The 18,800-nt window shown below is 45.4% G+C and overlaps 1 protein-coding gene across 3 annotated transcripts in view; it reads left to right on the top strand.

Moving 5' to 3' along the window:
* The first annotated feature begins 2,183 nt into the window (after positions 1-2,183).
* OTUD3 (OTU deubiquitinase 3) overlaps positions 2,184-18,800 on the top strand; it is a 31,175-nt gene continuing 14,558 nt past the window's right edge. For all 3 annotated transcript variants that reach the window (XM_032302105.1, XM_032302104.1, XM_032302103.1), the window contains exons 1-3: positions 2,184-2,545; positions 9,768-9,916; positions 14,426-14,538. In XM_032302105.1, the coding sequence (XP_032157996.1) occupies positions 2,325-2,545; positions 9,768-9,916; positions 14,426-14,538 (483 nt within the window). In that variant the 5' untranslated portion in view covers positions 2,184-2,324. The remainder of the gene's footprint in view (positions 2,546-9,767; positions 9,917-14,425; positions 14,539-18,800) is intronic.

Here is an 18,800-nt window from a genome sequence, read left to right as displayed (position 1 = left end):
ACCTGGGTCTCTGCCTTCCTGTCCAGGGGTTTGCACTCCCAGCACTTCCTGTCCCCTCCCCCCACCTTACTAAACACAGCAGAGGGGGTCATCTAAGACCTTGGAATGTCTGTGCAAGAAAAGATGGGTCCAGGCACAATTCACACTCTTTCTTCCTGAGAACAAAAGAAGGATCTGTAGTGGAAGAATTTCAGGAACTTCAGTGAAGCCGGTGAAACATTCCAAGACAAGTCAGTCCAGTTCCCTTCTAGGTGCTTTTACTAGCATGTGAATCTATCTTTCCAATCGCCCTCACTTCGCCTCCATCCTAGACCCAGCATCATGTCCTTGACCCAGAATCACATCACTGTCATCCGTCTTTGGAGCCTCCCATGTGACATCCCCCCCTACTCATTCGCCTCATCAAAGCCGAAGACTTATTTCTAGATATACACCTGATTGTGTCTGTCCCCAAGATGGCCCCGCCAGGGCTCTAAGGACTTGAGCTGAGTCCCTTTGTATCCTCTATGGAGATTGCGCTGGAGTTGGGCTTTCCTTCCTCTTCCTGCTCAAGCAGGAAGCACAATTCTGTCAGATGGTACTTCCTTCAGTTCTCAAAACTGAGCACACTGTCCCCTCCCTCTGAGCTCTTTCAGTCTGCCCACGTCCCTCTCACCCTTTCAGCTTCAGCCTGGCACTCAGTTCTTCCCGGAACCCTTTCTGCATCTTTCACTCCACTTTTTTCCCCCCAAGGCATCTATACGTCTGCCTTGATAGCATTTCTTATGCAGTATTATAATTTGCTGTCTTCTTGTCTATATGTCCCACTGGAACCTGGGCTTCCTGAGGACAATCCCCCTATCTCTTTGGTTCGGAGTTACGCTGGGCATCCAGCACAGGGCCTGAGATGAGAGTTACTGGTGGGAGATAAATATGGATGCTGGTTGAAACCGAGTGCGCAGATGCTGCTTTTGGCCATGACCCAAGAGGACCTTGTAAGTAGAGTGAGCAGATAATTATTATGGGCGGAAACATTAGGAACATTCCCAGGGATGGTGAGATTGGTTTAGAGGGCCATGAAGAGAAGGCAGTAGCATGACTATGGGAAGGGCAGGAATTCAGAAAAGGGGCTGAGACGAGGGAGGAGAGGGTGTTACGGTAACCAAACGGGGAGGCTATTAGACCAAGGTGGCTGTAATGCCTTGTAACTACAGAAGCGAACCAAAACCTAAGTCAGACTCAATGCACTCAAATCCCAGAAACTGAAACTTAAGAACCAAGCACAGTCAAGTAGGTTTTCCCAAATAAGTCAACGGCTCATGCTACAACCATCAGATAATTTCCTGGCTTAGCTTCCTGTCTTCTCTATAAAATCCTCTCCCCTAGCTACTGTTGGAGGACCGTCCCCAGCCACCTTTGGTTTGGCACTGCTCCGTTCCTATGATGTATGCCCAAGATAAACCCTCGAAAATGTTGATGTGCCTCAGTCTGCCTTTTAACAACGGGATTATTGCAGGAGACAGGGGGTTACCTGTCAGTGGGGTTAGGTTCCAGAGTAGGTGGGTGTGAGTTAGAGTAATCAACGATCCTGGTTTACCCAGGACTGTCTCGGTTTTAAAACCACAAGCCCTGCGTCCCAGGAAACCCTGAATTCGAGGCAAACCTAGGTGTGTCACCCTAGACTGGAATCCAGATTCCCGGAGTTGTCAGAAGTTCTGGACAAGGGCAACCTCTCCCTTTATGAGGATGGTGGAGAGGGAAGGATTAAAGAAACAAAGCGTATGGGCTTTGGAACCAGCGCAAAGCTCTGCTTCTTTGCTGTGGGATCTTCCGTAAATTCCTTAACCTGTCAGATCCCATTTCCCGTAATATGGGGATAATTAAACACGACTGAGCCATGTGAACGGGCCTATCCCAAATGTAGGCTCAGAAGTAGAGTTAAAAGTTTTTAGTTTCCTTTCTTTCCTTACTTTGGTCGCCGCTCTGGCCTCCGACTTTTCAATCCTTCTCTTTCTCCCCTTGACCTTTCCCTGCCTCCTTCTCAGCAGCCACCTGCTCCTCACTCGGAGCACCACCCACCGCCGGGGGGAAGAGCCGAGCCAACAAAGCTCGCGGCCCCTCTGGCTCTCATAGGCGAGCTCTCTATGGTGCCTGCCCACAGAGCCACGCGGAGGAGGCGGGGCACATCACGTGACCCGGGAGCCCGGCTCCCGCGCAGGCGCGGTGGCCGCGTTGCCGTCGCCGGGCTCCGTCGCCCGCGCCGCTTCGCCTTTTTGGCACCTGAGGCGGCCGCCGGGCGGTCTTGCGGCTTTTCGTCTTGCAGCTGCGGGCCGCGCGTCGCGGCCATGTCCCGAAAGCAAGCGGCCAAGGGCCGGCCGGGAAGCGGCAGCCGGAAAGCCGAGGCCGAGCGCAAGCGCGACGAGCGGGCGGCGCGCCGGGCCCTGGCCAAAGAGCGGCGGAACCGGCCGGAGTCCGGCGGCGGCGGCGGCTGCGAGGAGGAGTTCGTCAGCTTCGCCAACCAGCTGCAGGCCCTGGGGCTGAAGCTGCGGGAGGTGCCGGGGGACGGGTGAGGCGGGCCCGGGAGCGCGGGAGGCGGCGCCGGGGGACGCGCGGGGCTTGGCGACCGTCGCCCGCTCGCGTCCGCTCATTCATTCCAGAGGCGCCGAGCGCCACCGCTTCCCAGTGCGGGAGCGGGGTGGGGGTGGATCCCTCCCCTCGGGACGCTCGAGTAATCTCAAATTGACCTCGTGGTGGCAGAGGCCGCGAGGAAACTGTGAAGTGGTCCCAAGAGACAGCAGTGGAGCCGGTCTCCTTTAGATAGGTGCCCAGGAAGGCCTCTCTGAAAGGTGACATTTAAGCCGAGACCTGGAGGAATGAGTTGGAGCTGGTCCCTCGAAGAGCAGGACCGCACGTAGGGCAGTCAGAGCGACGCTGAGATCGGGAGAAAGAGGCGAAGCTCCGCTTGGTATTACCAACACGCCGCCCTTCTCGAGTTCTTACTGTTGGGTGCTACGCTCCTTTTACGCTTAGCACGTTAGGTCTTTGAGGGCCTGCTGTTTACTGAACTGAGGGTAACTTCTCCAGTTCTGACTTCTGCGCGCCCGAGTTTCTCCTCTGATGCTTAACTCCAGCTTGCTTGGGGTTCAGACTGGAATCTAGGGCGAGCTCTTTTTAGGGAACACGAGCTAAATAAGTGGGATGGGAGGGAGAAAATGGGGAAAGGGAAGGGGATATGGATCCAGAAGCATGGATGACAGCGGGAAAAAGAAGAGGGCAGGGGGAGAACAGTTAGCATCCTCATTTGCAGGGGTAGGTCAGAGGGAGTCTGGTTGCCAGGGTGGGTCACTCTGGAAGAGACAATATTAATAATAGCCTGGCTGCTGCTGTTCTTCCCTGCATTTAAGGGCTCAGAAAGGGCAGAGGGGAGAATAAGATGAAGTTCAAGACCATATAGAATTGCCTTACTTACTAAGCATGGAAAAGAGGGAAGAAAGTGTTCTTTTTTTAATTTCACATCACATTGTACCTTATTGATCAAGACAGTGTATGAACGGGCACTAATTGATATTTCCCATCTTTTCCTGCATGTTCAGTGCTTAGACACTTGGCTTTAGAGCTTGGTTGCGTTTTACTCACCATCATCTAGCGTAGTGCCTAGTACATAGAGGGCATGCAGTGCATTTTTGTTGTACGAATGAATGATAAAAATGTCACAGAGGCCAACTGCACCCTCAGGAGGGGCTCGCAAAGGGACGTTTTCTTAGTGGAGTCACTGCCATTAAAGACTTGCTTTGCTGTGTCTTGCTTTTAGCCTAGTACTTTGATTTCGTCAAATATAGTTTATTAACTATTCTGGGCCTTACTTATCCTAATCAGACTTCCAAGCACAGGACACTGCTGTATAAACTAAAATACTTTACAGTTGAGTATTTTACACTGGGATTGAGGTGAGGCTCTTCCTTGCAAATGATTGGATTGGTTGTGTCTGTTATACTGGACATGGTATTCTCAATGTCAGGGTGCCGGGGAAACTGAAGTACTCAACAGAAGGTTGCTTCTGAGCAGGAATTGCAGCACAGGGAACTGTAAAATCCTGAGGGAGCTCTCACAATGCGATGGAAAACTTTGGGGGTACTACCTCTCCTCTGCTCTGCCCCAAGAGAACATAATTTAGTTAATTCAGCAAAGGTTGGTTGAGCAAGAGCTGGGAATCCATTGATGACTAAGATACTTAAGGAGTTCACATCTGGTAAGAGATAAATGAAAAAGAGAGCTTTTGACCTAGGGACTTCTTTACACTCCTGAAAATTACTGAGAACTCCAAAGAGCTTTTGTTTATGTGGATTATAGCTATCAATATTTACTGTATTTGAAAGGAAAGCAAAAATTAGAAACACAAGACTACACAAACACACATTCCATTAACTGTCAGAATGATAACCTATGTATCATGTAAGCTCTGGAAATCTCCACTCTATACTTGAGAGAGTGTAAGAGTGCAAAAGATAAGTGACATCTTAGTTTTGAACTCAGGAATAGCCCGAAAGGGTCTCAGAGCTACCTTCCTCTCTCCCAAACTGGGCCCCACTTTGAGGATGGATGATATAAATAATTACAGTTTGGTATGTTTTTAACAGTGACCGATTATAGTACTATTGAGAAGAGGTGGCCAGCACTCCCTGAAGCGATCAGGGAGGCCTTCTCATTCATTTATCCAATGTTCAGTGAGCTTAGCCCATACCAGCTGCCTCTCAGAGGAGGTCATACTCTGACTGGGTCATTCCCATACCAATGGGAATATGCCAAGAGAACATTCCAGGCTGAGGAGTAATATAATACATGTAAAGGCACAGGAGCGCTTTATTTTTTAGAGATAGGAGTTGCTTCGGATGCAGGAGTATCAGGGTAGAAGGGTAGAACACTGGCAGGGAGGTTGCGGAGGCCAGAGGAATGTTCATGTCTCTCCCTTCCGGGGTCACTGTTCTTGAGACAATGTTAGCTAAAATGATAATGATAATTCCTTCTGTGTGTTCCATGAGGCTCACCACTTTTGGTTCACACATTCTTCCCACGGGGACCATGAGATGGGCTGTGGTTCAGCCTTCTAGTGTTGTGGTGCTTTTGAATATAACGACAACAGGCTTTATCACTGTGCAGTGAATGGGGTTCCCTGTGTATGTGATGGCTTAGTAGGTATCATCAGATTCTTTATTAATATTTATTGAGTACTCTTGGTGAAATATAATGAAGTTATGATAACAGAAGTTGACAGCCTCCACTCTTCGGTCTTTCCATTCTGGTCTGATGTCCATATTGAGTAGCCTGACCTAGCATCTCACTGTGGAGGCATATTCACTGTAGGCGGTATGGTACTTAGAGCATCCTGGCACCTCTGGGCACCTGCTGTCGTCTAATGTAGCCTTTACGTGAGATGAGTCAATTTAGCCTAGATTAATCTCGGAGCTACTTACGGGGTTTGTCATGCATCATGGGCCGCCTTTGTATTTGTCATGTCTGGAGGGAGGGCCAACATAAATTAGATTCCATTTCAAAACAAAGAAATATTTTAACCTTGGTGTTGTCCTTAAAAACATGATTGGCATAGTGTGAAAAGAATGTCTGATTGGATTAGGCAGTACAATATTAGCATCTCTGAACCGTATCTAGTTGCATCTTACTAAATCTTGGCCTCAACTTCCTAACTAATTAGTAGTGTTCTACAATGAAAACATTAAAGAATCACTAATTTTAACCATTTATCCTCCTAAGCAAGTTATTTTTTTAATTTTTGTTTTGCTTTTGGAATCTTAGGATTCCAGTGATGGAAGGGTATTGCCACATCACCTTGTAACCTGCATCCCGTCGACAGCTGCTCTGCATCTCGCTCACTGGTTTTCAACCTTGCTGGCACACTTAAGGAGCTTTGGCAAAAATACAGTGTCTGGGCCTCTTGTAGATCAACTATACCAGAATCTCAGGCAGTGGGACCTGGTTATTGAGAACCTTTAAAATATCCACAGGTGATTCTAATATGCAGCTGTAATTGCAAACCAGGGAGCTAGAGTCTAGAGTTTAGGCTAGTGTTTCTCAAACTTTAGAATTTGAAAGAACCATTTCGAGGAGCTAGGTTCTTGGGTTTAACCCCAGAAGGTTTGAGTCAGTAGGCCTGGGGTGAAGCCTGAGAGTTTTCATTGCAAATAAGTTTTCAAGTAGTTAGGGATCACACTTTGAGAATCAGTGATCCAGACCAGTGCTGGTCCGATAGAAATAAAACAGGAGCCAATATGTAATCTAAAATTTTTCCGTTAGCTACATTAAAAAAATAAAAAGAAACAGGTGAAACTAATTTTAATATATGTCACAATATTGATATGTTAAAATATTGTTTTGACAGAGACAATATAAACATTTTTAATGAGATATTTTATGTCTTAAAATACTATTCAAAATCCAGTATCTTATCCTTAAAACACGCTGCAGTTTCAGTTAACTACATTTCACGTGCTCAGTAGTCCCATGTAGCTGTTGGCTACCGTTGTGTAGAGCACATACGTAGACAGAAATTTACAAGATCCTTAGTTTGTGACTTGTTTCCATAGAGCTAAAATTTCCTTTCATTTGCCTGAATCTGTGTCTCTAGAGGTCCCGTGTTTTAGTTTTATTGTATAGATAACAGCGTGGCTTTCCCCATGACACACAGTTCGAGGTAGATCTTGTGTCCTGCCGAGCCCGCTGTAGGCGAAGCTGTAGTTCGTGTTCTTCTCTTCTGTGGTTTAAAGCCACTTCCCATTGGAGCATGTCTCTCTGAAAATGTGGCAACTTAGAATCGCATCTAGTACTCGAGCTGTGGTCTGAGCTCCCAGAGGACAAGCCCTGTCCCTCCCCTGCCCCCACCCTGCCCTTTCTGCACATTTACTACTAGGATTGCAGCCTCAGAGGCCATTAGTTAGTTCTTTTGGCGGCTGTTACAGTATTGTCTCCTCCTGAACTATCACTGGGCACCCAGAACTCTTACATATCACTTATGTAATTGCTTTTTTTTGTGAACTCAAATGCAAGACCTTACATAGAACCTGGTAGTGCAGTGGTTCTCACCGGGAGATGATTCTGATGCTCCCCCAGGGAACGTTTGGTGATGTCTGGAGACAGTTTTGGTTGTTTCAGCTGACAGGGAGGCAGTGGAGGTGCCGCTGGCATCCAGTGGGTAGAGGCCCAGGATGCTTGTCAACATCCTGAGGTGCAGTGCACAGCCCCCACAACAAAGAGTCATCCCCAGAGGGCAGTAGTGTGGAGAAGCCCTGCCCTAGTGTATGGGGCTCAGGTGTGGGCTCAGGAAACAGGATCTCCTAGAGGGCCTTGGGGCACTGGTCACCTTGTGCTCTTGCTGGACTCCCCGAGGCCGCCCACTATGCTAAGCGTGTGGTATTTGTTCAGTTTTCCTGTATCACTCTCTTGTAACTCTGTCAGAAAAGAAAGTGATTTGTCTATCCTGATTTTTCATTTTCATTACTTATTTTTAGTAAGCTCAAGGAGAGTTTGGTAAATAGAGACACATATCTTAAAATACTTTCAGCAGTTACTTCTAATTCCACTGTGTAGGGATAACTACAGGTAACCTTTTGGTGCCTGGGTTTGAATCCTGGGGCCACCATCTACTGGTTTTGTGACCGTGGGTAAGTTACCCGAGGGTGGTAGTAATAGAACCTGTCCCATAGAGTCGTGAGGACTAAACACATCTAGTACACATAAAGTGTTCAGAACAGTCTGTGGCAAATCGTAAGAGCTATGGAAGCGATGGTTTCAGTGTTTGCATACACTTGTGTGTGTTTTATGTGTGTATATATAGTGTGCAGATGGACATGGTCAAGCTCACACAGTGTACATAGTTTTATCCCTGTTTTTTGGCTTGTATAGAGAACATTTGCCCATGTTACTGAAAGTTCTTAGAAAGCATGTTACTTTCTGCTGAATACCATGAATTTAATGTAAAATAACTAAATACATAATTTTATGCTAAATCACACCTCTTTTTTTTGTTTTTGTTTTTTAAAGATTTTATTTATTTATTAGGGTGCCTGGGTGGCTCAGTGGGTTAAGCCTCTGCCTTTGGCTTGGGTCATCATCTCAGGGTCCTGGGATCAAACCCCGCATCGGGCTCTGCTCAGCAGGGAGCCTGCTTCAGCGCCCCCCAACACCCCCAACCTCTCTGCCTGCCTCTCTGCCTATTTATGATCTCTGTCTGTCAAATAAATAAAATCTTTAAAAAAATTCATTCATTCATTCATTTATTTATTTAATTTAGAGGGAGAGTGAGAGGGCACATGTGCCGACAAGCAGACTCTGTGCTGAGCACAGACCCAACTCGGGGCTTGATCCCATGACCCGGAGATCATCACCTCAGCCAACATCAAGAGTGTGAGCCATCCAGGCACCCTCAAAAGTAGACTGACTAGTGGTGGCAGCTACTAAGGGTTTAAAGAAGTTTGAGAGAAAAGCTTAAAGTTGAGAACATCTTATCTATTAGGTTACTTTTTTTTCTCGTGGGTGAAAAAAGATGGCTGTTTTATTTTAGTAAAAGACGCCTCAGTGCAGTATGCACAAATGCTATATTCCAGTTGAATCTTACCCCAAATTGATGCATAATTTTTTGGTTTCTAGTTTATAGTTTATAGAACGTGCATTCTTTAAATTTTCTCCTCCGCCTTCACAAATAAATAAAGTATATGTCTTTATATGCTTGAAGAGATTCCTGCCTTCTCCATAACTTTCCGTTGAAAACTCATTTTTCTGAGTTGGAAACAAAAACCTCTTTCTGCTGCACATTTAGGTCTGAAATTATGGAAGTAATGATTTATTTTTTGTGATGAGTTTACTCTTCATTTGAAAGAGCGGACAGTTTGGTGTGAAACTGGGCAACTATTGGGCTTCCCAATGGCTTATTGCCTTAGTTTTAAGGATACTAGTTGGTGTTTGTCTTGTTTTGGTTTCCGTGTGTCTGGGCTCTGTATTCGTGATACAATTTGAAATTTTAGAAGCCTTTGAGGAGTTTCCAAGTAAAGATAGCTCTTAAAGTTTATTATCAGCATTTTAATTTTTGAGAAACAAAAAATGGCGTTTAAAGTTTCCATCTGGCAGGAGTAACAGTGGCTTTGTGGCTCCCCGGGCGGGAGGAGAGGATCCAGGAGGGAGAGTGTCATTGCACAGTACAGCTCTGTGTCGTCCGCGGGCTTTCCTTCTCCTGGTCTTCTCCACTATGTTTATAGGACCCAAACAGGATGTAGAGTTCAATTGCTTGTATCAGGAGCTTGACAAATTGCTGTCTTTTGGGTACTCTTTGTTAGATGAATGATGGTAGGTGGGCAGCCGTAGCGGAGCTCGTTTCAGAAAAGAGGTGGTAGATAGGATTTATTACGTGGAAAGGGCCTCTGGGAATCACAGTCCTTAGGTGTGGAATGGCCTGTAATGTCTGGACCCTGTCTTCAGGCGGTTACTGTATCACCACCTGCATGAATCGAAGCAGTTGAGACTGGGGAAGTTCATTGACTTTCCTGAGTCAGCTAGCTGCTAAGTGGGGAATGAGGTCCAGTTTGTAGCCTCTCAAGAAGATGTGGTTGAATGCCTGCCCTAGTGCTCTCCCCACAGTATTTGGAAAGAATCCTGGACTGTCAGCATTGAAGCTTTATCTCCAGGGGAATGATTCCCATCAGTGGCCTAGTACAAAGCGTCGTCATTTCAAATGAACTAAGTTCATTTTTAAGAGGTCTTGACCAACATTTTTGTTTTGATAGCAATTGCCTGTTCAGAGCACTTGGTGATCAGTTGGAGGGACACTCACGAAATCATCTCAAGCACCGACAAGAGACAGTGGATTACATGATAAAGCAGCGGGAAGATTTTGAACCCTTTGTAGAAGATGACATTCCTTTTGAGAAACATGGTAGGTTCACTGTGGGACACTGGATCCTCTAGGAGTAATGCATTGGGTAATTAAATCCATCAGCATTCAGGGGTTTCATTTCATAAATGATGGCATTCATTTATTCAAAAAATATTGGTCTGCCTTCTAATAGGCAGCATGCTAGGCAGTTGGGAATCAATAGGTTAAGGTATCTGTACCCTTAATAAAAGTGATGCTGTTAATTAACCTGAAAGCTATTTAGAACTTCTTATTCAGTGGGGGGGGGGATCAAAGAAGCCTATAAAATGTATACAGACTGATCTTCATTTTGAAAGGTACAGAAACACACACATACACACTAGGAAAAGTGGCTAAGTCCTAACATATTATGGTTGGTAATTCTTGGTTCTGCTTATTTTTCAGAAACCATTTCCTTTCAACAACTTGGAGGTATAATAACACCAATTTATAGGGGTTTTGATAAGGATTAAATTAGATAATATAATTAAAATAAGTTCTTAATAAATGCCAGCCGTCTAGATGTGGTGGGACTATGACAACTTTAAATGTTCTTCTGCATATTTTTCTGATTTTCAAAATGACCACATACTGCTTTTTTTAAAAGATTTTATTTATTAGACAGAGAGAGATCACAGGTAGGCAGAGAGGCAGGCACAGAGAGAGAAAGAGGGAAGCAGGCTCTCTGCTGAGCAGAGAGCCGGATGCGGGGCTTGATCATGACCCGAGCTAAAGGCAGTGGCTCAACCCACTGAGCCATCCAGGCACCCACGTATTGCTTTTATAATCAGAAAAAGCAGTAGTCATTTCAATTTCTCACCAGAAACCCAAACACAACCACTTTTCTTTGAGGCAAGTCAGTGATTTAAATTAGCTCAGATCTAGTAAGAAAGTACATATGAACTTCCCCCTGCCTTTTATTTAAAAGATTTTTACTTATTTATTTTAGGGAGAGAGAGAGAAAAAAAAAAAAGAGTGTGCACAGGGGAGGCGCAGAGGGAGAAGGAGAAGCAGAGTCCCTGGGGAGCGCAGAACCTGACACGGGGCTTGATCCCAGGACCCCGAAATCATGACCTGAGCTGAAATCAGGAGTCTGATGCTTAATTGACTAAGCCACCCAGGAGCCCTACTACATTTGAGCTTTTAAACTTTAAGGTTCGGGGTACCTGGCTGGCTTTGTCGGTTAAGCATCTTCCTTTCACTCAGGTTATGATTTCAGGGTCATGAGATAGTGCTCTGTCCTGCATTAGGCACCCTGCTCAGGGGGGTGTCTCCTTCTCCCTCTGTCTCTCCCCCATTTGTGCTCGCTCTCTCCCTCTCAAATAAATAAATAAAATCTTAAAAAAAACTTTAAGGATCTACTAAACAAGGTGTTGATATATTTGTATTTTACAACTAACATTATCATCACAGGGCTCACATAATACCCTTACTAGGAAAGAGACAGGATTGTTCTGTGTTTTAGAGAACTAATTGTGGATGCCATGTCAGGAATGGATGGAGAAAGACTGAGCAGGAGGATGAGTTAGAAGCCTGTCCACACTGGCCAGATGAAACAATAAGACAGGCTCCACCAGCTACTTGGGGGTAATCAGTAGAATTCAAGCTAGGACACAGTTTGATATCGTAATTGACAGGCCTCATTGGAGGTGGGGAGGAGGGGAGGAGGAGGAGACAAAAGTGGTTTGGAACGTTCTGGAGAATGGCTGGGTAGTTGTATCCTTATATCCTTCATCGAGAGAAAGGGCAGCAGGAGGAAGACCTTTGGCAGGGAAACTATCCATGACCGCAAAGCCTTTTTCATTGCTACCTAGGAAAGGACTCATTCATTAGGCACCAGCAGCAAAGGGGCCCAGCAGCAAACCACCCCCTCCATGAGTAGTTTTTGTCAGTCACTGAGTTCTGATGGTTCCTTTCTCTGGCTCAATTTCTGTCTGGCAGATAACAGGTTACCAGATGGTCAGCTGTTGACAAGTGTGGGTCTACAGGGCAAGTTTTGCAGTTTAGTGCTATATAAAATGAATGGGGCCATTCGTCCAAGTAAAATATCATTTTGGATGGAGAGAGTTTTCACTTTGACTGGAAACACTGTAATATCCCCTGTGGATATCTGCAGTGGAGTCACGTGGTAGATTTGGGGTGCGGCAGGACAGGGGACTCCAGCCTGCAGCCAGCAGCATGATGTGATGGTCCCTGTCGATGCACAATGGGAGTCTGTGTTGTTGAAATGCCACTGGGTTTGCCTGATGGCTGGTTGGTGCTCTGTGAGAATTTGAGCATCAGAGGTGTGAGAGGCGGCTCTGGCTGCCATAGCGGAAAGAAAGGACCCTGAGAAGTCTGCATATTCCATTCGAGGGTCACCGGAAGGCTGGACTTGCTTCACATATCACTCTTCTGGTTAATGTGGTTTTAACGCCTGCCTGCCTTTTTACACCGTGAGATTCCTGGGGACAAGGACCGTGGTTGTTCTGCAAAGTGGCCCTGCCTGGCGCGTGGTAGGCACTCGGAAGACGTTTGTTAAGTGAATAAATAAATGGATGGCTGTGTTGTTTACAATCATTCTTTCCTTTAGACTCTGGCTCTCCAGCTGCACAGAGACCTGAATCTGCTCAGTGCCTTCTCCCCCTCTTATGCCCAGTCATTTATTAAGGCTTGTCACTTCTACCTCCGTGTCTTTTTCTTTCACCTCTTCTCCCTCATAAAATCAAGCCTCGGGGCCATTTACTTAGACTTCTTCAATACTTTCTGGACCGATTCCATTGCCTCTTGACCCCTTGAGTTTGTCTTCCACATTGCCACCAGAGTAGTGAGCTAAATGCACATACATCTAAGACTGCTTTTCCCCATCAGAAACCTGTTGGCTGCTCCCCACGGACCTGAGGATAAAGTCTAAACTCTTCAGCTCTTGTTACTTCTCTACCCTCGTCTCTTGCTGTTTCCCGCTCTGTCTTCTGTTCCCCGCCCCACCGGCTCTCAGCAGTCCCAAGTTCGCGCCATACTGTACAGCGCACAGGCTCATCCTCTCTCTCTCTCGCCTCTGCTTGGAACGTCATCCGTTCCTCTTCTGTCTGTCTCCTGCTCGCCCTTTAGGAGTCAGTGCAGTTGTCTGCTGAGAAGCTTGTCTGATACACCTTACCTCCCCTCCCACTACCAGACTGCGTTGTGGTCCTGACCTGGAGTCAGCCAGACGGCAGGATTTGGGGGCACAGTCTCTCGTAAGACTTCCCTCTCTTCTTTCTTTCTTTCTTTTTTTTTTTTTAGATTTTTAAAAATGTATTTGACAGAGAGAGGGATAGAGCAGGAACACAAGCAGAGGGAGTGGGAGGAGCAGGAAGCCCAAAGCGGGGCTCAGTCCCAGGACCCTGGGATCATGACCTGAGACGAAGGCAGACGCTTAACGACTGAGCCACCCACATGCCCGACTTCCCTATTCTGATACCAGCTGCAAATTGGGGGTTTCCCAGAACCAGGTTCAGGTTCAATAATTGGTTAGAAGGACTCAGAACTCACTGACGGTGGTTATACTCACAGTTACAATTTTTTACAAGGAAAGGATATGGATCAAAATTAGCCAAGGCCTAGAGTCAGGGAGGGTTACACAATCACAGAATACTGTCAGCCAGGGAGCCCCCCCGACTTCCACATTTACTGGGGCCTCATTACGTAGCTATTATTGATTGACTGCCTAGGTGGTTGCTCTCAGTATCCAGCTCCCAGTCCCCCAGGTCTTCCTACTGTCATGTGGCCAGAGAGGCCCACCACGAGTCACCTCATTAGTATAAACTCAAGTGGGGCCAAGGGGCCCATCATCCTTTCACGTGGGAAATTTTAAGGGTTTAGAGGTTATTACCTAGGAGTCAGGGACAAAGGCCAGACCTCTCTGGGTGAGGCCAAGTTCCTTACTGTACATCCCTTCCCTGCGACACTTACGCATCAGCGATGCCTGTTTTCTTGTTGTTTGTCCCCCACTGGTTGTAGACTCCTTGAGCTCAGACTGACCAGCTGTGTAATGGCGTGGCCAAGAGCCAGGGCTTGGAGTCAGGCTGCCTGGGATGCGGTCTCTGCTCTGCCATGTACTGGCTCTGTGACCTCGGGCTCAGTTACAAACTGCTCTACCTGGAGGATGGTATGCACGATGCTGTCTCTTTCAGAGAGTTTTGAGGATTAAAAGTAATAATCCGGAAGTGAGTAGAGCCGTGCTTAACACCTAATCACACTCATTAATGCAAACTGAAGGTTACTCTGGTTGTTGTTCGTTTCCAGTCCTACAGAGTTAAGCATATAGGAAACAGTAAGTAATTAATGAGGGAAGAAATGACTCCTTTCTTTATGAATGATTGGTACTCTTCCAAGTAGCAGACGACATACTGTGCAACCAACTGAATTCCTGGTTCTGACAGAGCTTATGGATTTCTCAGATGGATCCCTCTGTTTCATACTATTTGGAACTAAGCAAATACCAAAGCATGTTTGCACTTGGATTTTTCCATTCCAAAGAGTTCATTTTCCTCTCTCTCCTGTTTTGTGCAGTGGCCAGTTTGGCAAAGCCTGGAACCTTTGCTGGCAATGATGCAATCGTAGCCTTTGCAAGAAATCATCAGTTGAATGTGGTGATTCATCAACTTAATGCCCCTTTGTGGCAGGTAGGTCACCTACTGGGGGACTTGTGTTAAGCTCTTACTTATAAATTAGCATTGGGGGTGTCTAGAGATGGTGATACTGAACTGTACGGGTCACTTGGACTGCTGGCCTAACCACAGACAGGAAGCTGCCAGTGGCTTTGAATTAAACCCCGTGTTATGTACATAGGGAGTCTGAAGTATAAGGCACAGACCTTTAGAAGGTTAACAGTATTACTCAGCAAGGTGCTGGGGTTGCAGGAGGGCACTTGTGTGAGTACTGGGTGTCCTATGCCAGTGTTGAGTCACTGAATTGTACATCTGAATCTGATACACTGTTTACTAACTTGACTTTAAATTTACAACTTAAAAAATATATATTATTTAGCAGTCAGTTAACTGGGTAATTTGAGGGCCGACAGCCTAATATGGAAATACTTTAGATCACGTTGTAGAAAATAGTAAAGTGGGAATCCAGAGGATTTGGGCCTACAAATTCCGGTTGGAGGTATGCCTAACCCACGTTATGTTTTGTTTTTTTATGTGGAGGGAGACAAAAACAAAATGCACGCAGTAAGTGTTGCTAAAAAGTGTGTTCCGAACAGCAAGATATATTTCATGGCCTAGGATGTCAAGCTCTATTCTGTGCTCTGCCCAGCCACACAGAATGGTTTTAGTGGTTTTTCTACGGCAAATAAGATTTTAACAACACGTACTCGGTGCGTTCCCCCGGCCCCTTTCATGAAGTACTTGTCCATTCATCTGTTTTCGCCTTTCATTACCTTTGGTATCCTAAATTAACCTCATCTCCTCTAAACAGTCCATCAAACTAAATGTTCTGGAGTATGGAAAGCCACAGGTCAGGGGGAAAGTGTCTATAGGCTACGATCCCCTTACTCTTCGTACTTGCATGCTTGCTTTCCCATTGTGGCTCTGCTCCTAAAAACTGTGCATAGGATTTCTATTAGTTCTCTCTTCTTCCCTTCACTTCCCCATTTCTTTCTTTCTTTTTTTTTTAAAAGATTTTATTTATTTATTTGACAGAGATCACAAGTAGGCAGAGAGGCAGGCAGAGAGAGAGAGAGAAGGAAGCAGGCTTCCTGCTGAGCAGAGAGCCTGATGCGGGGCTCGATCCCAGGACCCTGAGATCATGACCCGAGCCGAAGGCAGAGGCTTAACCCACTGAGCCACCCAGGTGTCTCTCACTTCCCCATTTCTAAGCTGTTTTTTTTTAATTAGCTAAAACATGTTAATCATAGAAAATTTTGAAAATTCAGAAAAGCCCATAAAAGGAAGTAAAAATCACCCAGAGTGTCATATTACGCAGAGATTATTACTGTTAGTGTGTATCCGTGGCATTCATGTGCACTGTTTGCTGAACCTGGAAAAGAGACACATCGCAGTGGTCTCATACCTGTTTGAAGCCCATCTGCGCACCCGGAGATGCGTCTGTGTGCACATGTACACACTTCTTACCCATTTCTCTGATTATTTTCATAAAGGCAATGATGACCTTTTTTCCCCTCGTTTTTTTTTTTTTTTAAGATTTTATTTGTTTATTTGACAGACAGAGATCACAAGTAGGCAGAGAGGCAGGCAGAGAGAGAGAGAGAGGGAAGCAGGCTCCCTGCTGAGCAGAGAGCCCGATGCGGGCCTCGATCCCAGGACCCTGAGACCATGACCTGAGCCGAAGGCAGCGGCTTAACCCATTGAGCCACCCAGGCGCCCTCCCCTCGTTTTTTAAATATACCACCTGCACGTATGTATTTCTTTGTAAATTGCTTGTGTCTAGCCTTTCCTCATTAAAAATAAAGTTTATAGAGACACAATTTACATATAGCAAAATTCATCCTTCTCTGACATATACTTCTGTGTGTTTTGACAAACACAGTCATGTCACTACCATCACTGTCAACGTACAGGTTATTTCTGTGACTCCGAAAAGTCACCTCATGGCCATTTGCCGTCACAGTTCCCTCTCTCTCCATCCCTTGCTTCTTGTAACACTAATGTCATTTATCTCTTACAATTTTCCCTTTTCAGAATGTCTTATTAATGGAAGTCTGTAGTCTTCTGCATCTGTCATAATATGCTTTAACGAAATTCTCTTATAGCGGAATAAACAGGATACTCATGGGTTGGTGCAAGATGTAGGGACGGGGGAGGTACAGTGACTGTACATATTTTGTTTTGGGGCAGTTTTGTCAGGTGGACCGACACCAGGGAACACGATCATATTTTCTGAGATTCTCTCTTTCTAAGGTTGGTCTTACAACCAAGAATACTGGTTACTAGTTCCATGGTCTCAGTTTTTTTTTTTTTTTTTTTTTAAAGATTTTATTTATTTATTTGACAGAGAGAGATCACAAGTAGACAGAGAGGCAGGCAGAGAGAGAGAGAGGGAAGCAGGCTCCCTGCTGAGCAGAGAGCCCGATGCGGGCCTCGATCCCAGGACCCTGAGATCATGACCTGAGCCGAAGGCAGCGGCTTAACCCACTGAGCCACCCAGGCGCCCCATGGTCTCAGTTTTTGGTCATTAAAGTTTTACTGGTTAGCAGAAGTCATCAAGATCATTTGAATTTATAGCATAATGACCCTATTCTTGATGAAAAATAATCTGGGCCAGCTTAGTAGCCACAGCCTGCCTTTCCCTCCATTGAGAACTGTTTTTACAGATTTTATTTATCTATTTGAGAGGGGGAGAGTGTGAGTGTGTGTGCGTGGGGAGGGAAGGAGCAGAGGGAGAGGGACAAGCAGACTCTGCACTAAGTGCAGAGGTTTGATTCCATGACCCCGAGATTATGCCCTGAGCCGAAGTTAAGATCGGATGCTTAACCGACTGTGCCACCCAGGAACTCCAATAACTTTTTTTGTTTGTCTTATTATTTTTTAAAAAGATTTTATTTATTTATTTGACAGAGAGAGAGAGAGCACAAGTAGGCAGAGCGAGAGGGAGAAGTGGACTCCCCACCAAGCAGGGAGACTGATGCGGGATCATGACCTGAGCCAAAGGCAGCTGCTTAACCGACCTGAGCCACCCAGGCTCCCCTAACTATTTATTTTAAGTTTTATTTTTATTATCTAGGTAGTTGTGGAAGGTGATTCTGCATAGTTAGAATTTTTTTCCAAATATATTTCTGTAGTGTTCTTTTTCATGGATTGCTAAACACTGAAAGTGTTTGTTTTGGTTTTTTGTTTTGTTTTGTTTTGTTTTTTTTGAAAGTATATGTTTTCAAAATAAGTATAATTGCTGTATAATGGAACTGTGCACTGGATCTCCTCCATCTTCCCACTCCCCTTTGAAGCACCTTATAAAACTTTTTAAAAATTTATTTATTTGACAGAGAGAGAGATCACAAGTAGGCAGAGAGGCAGGTGGGGGTGGGGGTGAGGAAGCAGGCTCCCTGCTAAGCAGAGAGCCCAATGCGGGGCTCGATCCCAGGACCCTGAGATCACGACCTATGCCAAAGGCAGAGGCTTAACGTACTGAGCCACTCAGGTGCCCCGGATCTTATAAAATTTAAGAAGCAAGTTATAAAATTTAAGTAGCAACTGCATTGGTTGCTACTGTCTGAGGTAAGAGCTCTTGCATGAATAATGAGTAGACTTTACTCACAACATGGAGACCCTGAAACCTGCATTTTTTTCCCTTGTTACAAGTGGAGTATGTGCTTCTGTGAACAGTGTAGACATGTGTAGCATAGAAAGTGGAAGTCCTCTGTAATCTCTTTCCCCCTGAAGATCACAGTTAACGATTTGGTGACTGTTCCAGTTATTTTCTCCTATTCATACTGTGTGTATATTACTGTTACTTAAATGTGTATGTGTTGTAGGAACAATGTCATTCAAAGGTTCTAATCAACTAGTTTCCTTTTCCATTACTCTTCCTGGAGATTTAATTTATAATTGCTATAACCCCTCCCAAGAGAGATAAATGGTACTCGCTCTGTTATATGTCAAAATCAGACTGTATTTTGAGACCTAAGTCTTCCACCTGGAGGAAATTTCCATGGTTCTGATCTCTAGACTTGTGTGGTTCCGGCTTTTGTTGTGTTTTAGACCATGGATACTGTTTGAATTAATGGCAGAATCTTACTACCTATGACTTTCAGTAAAAACAAGAAGAGGTGCTGATGTTTTGGTGTTTAACAAAGAAACAGGTACGGGTCTTTTTAAGGGACAGATTCAGAATTACTTCAGAGTTTCTGTGGAGGTGGTGGTTTCTTGGGGACGTACCCAGCCTGACCCTTAGGGCTTCTGTACAGCACAACTTCAGGGAACACCAT

Source organism: Mustela erminea, chromosome 10 (assembly GCF_009829155.1).
Source record: "Mustela erminea isolate mMusErm1 chromosome 10, mMusErm1.Pri, whole genome shotgun sequence".
Taxonomy (NCBI): Eukaryota; Metazoa; Chordata; class Mammalia; order Carnivora; family Mustelidae; genus Mustela; species Mustela erminea.
The sequence above is the reverse complement of the archived record's forward strand: the minus strand, read 5'-3'. Positions and strand labels throughout refer to the sequence as shown.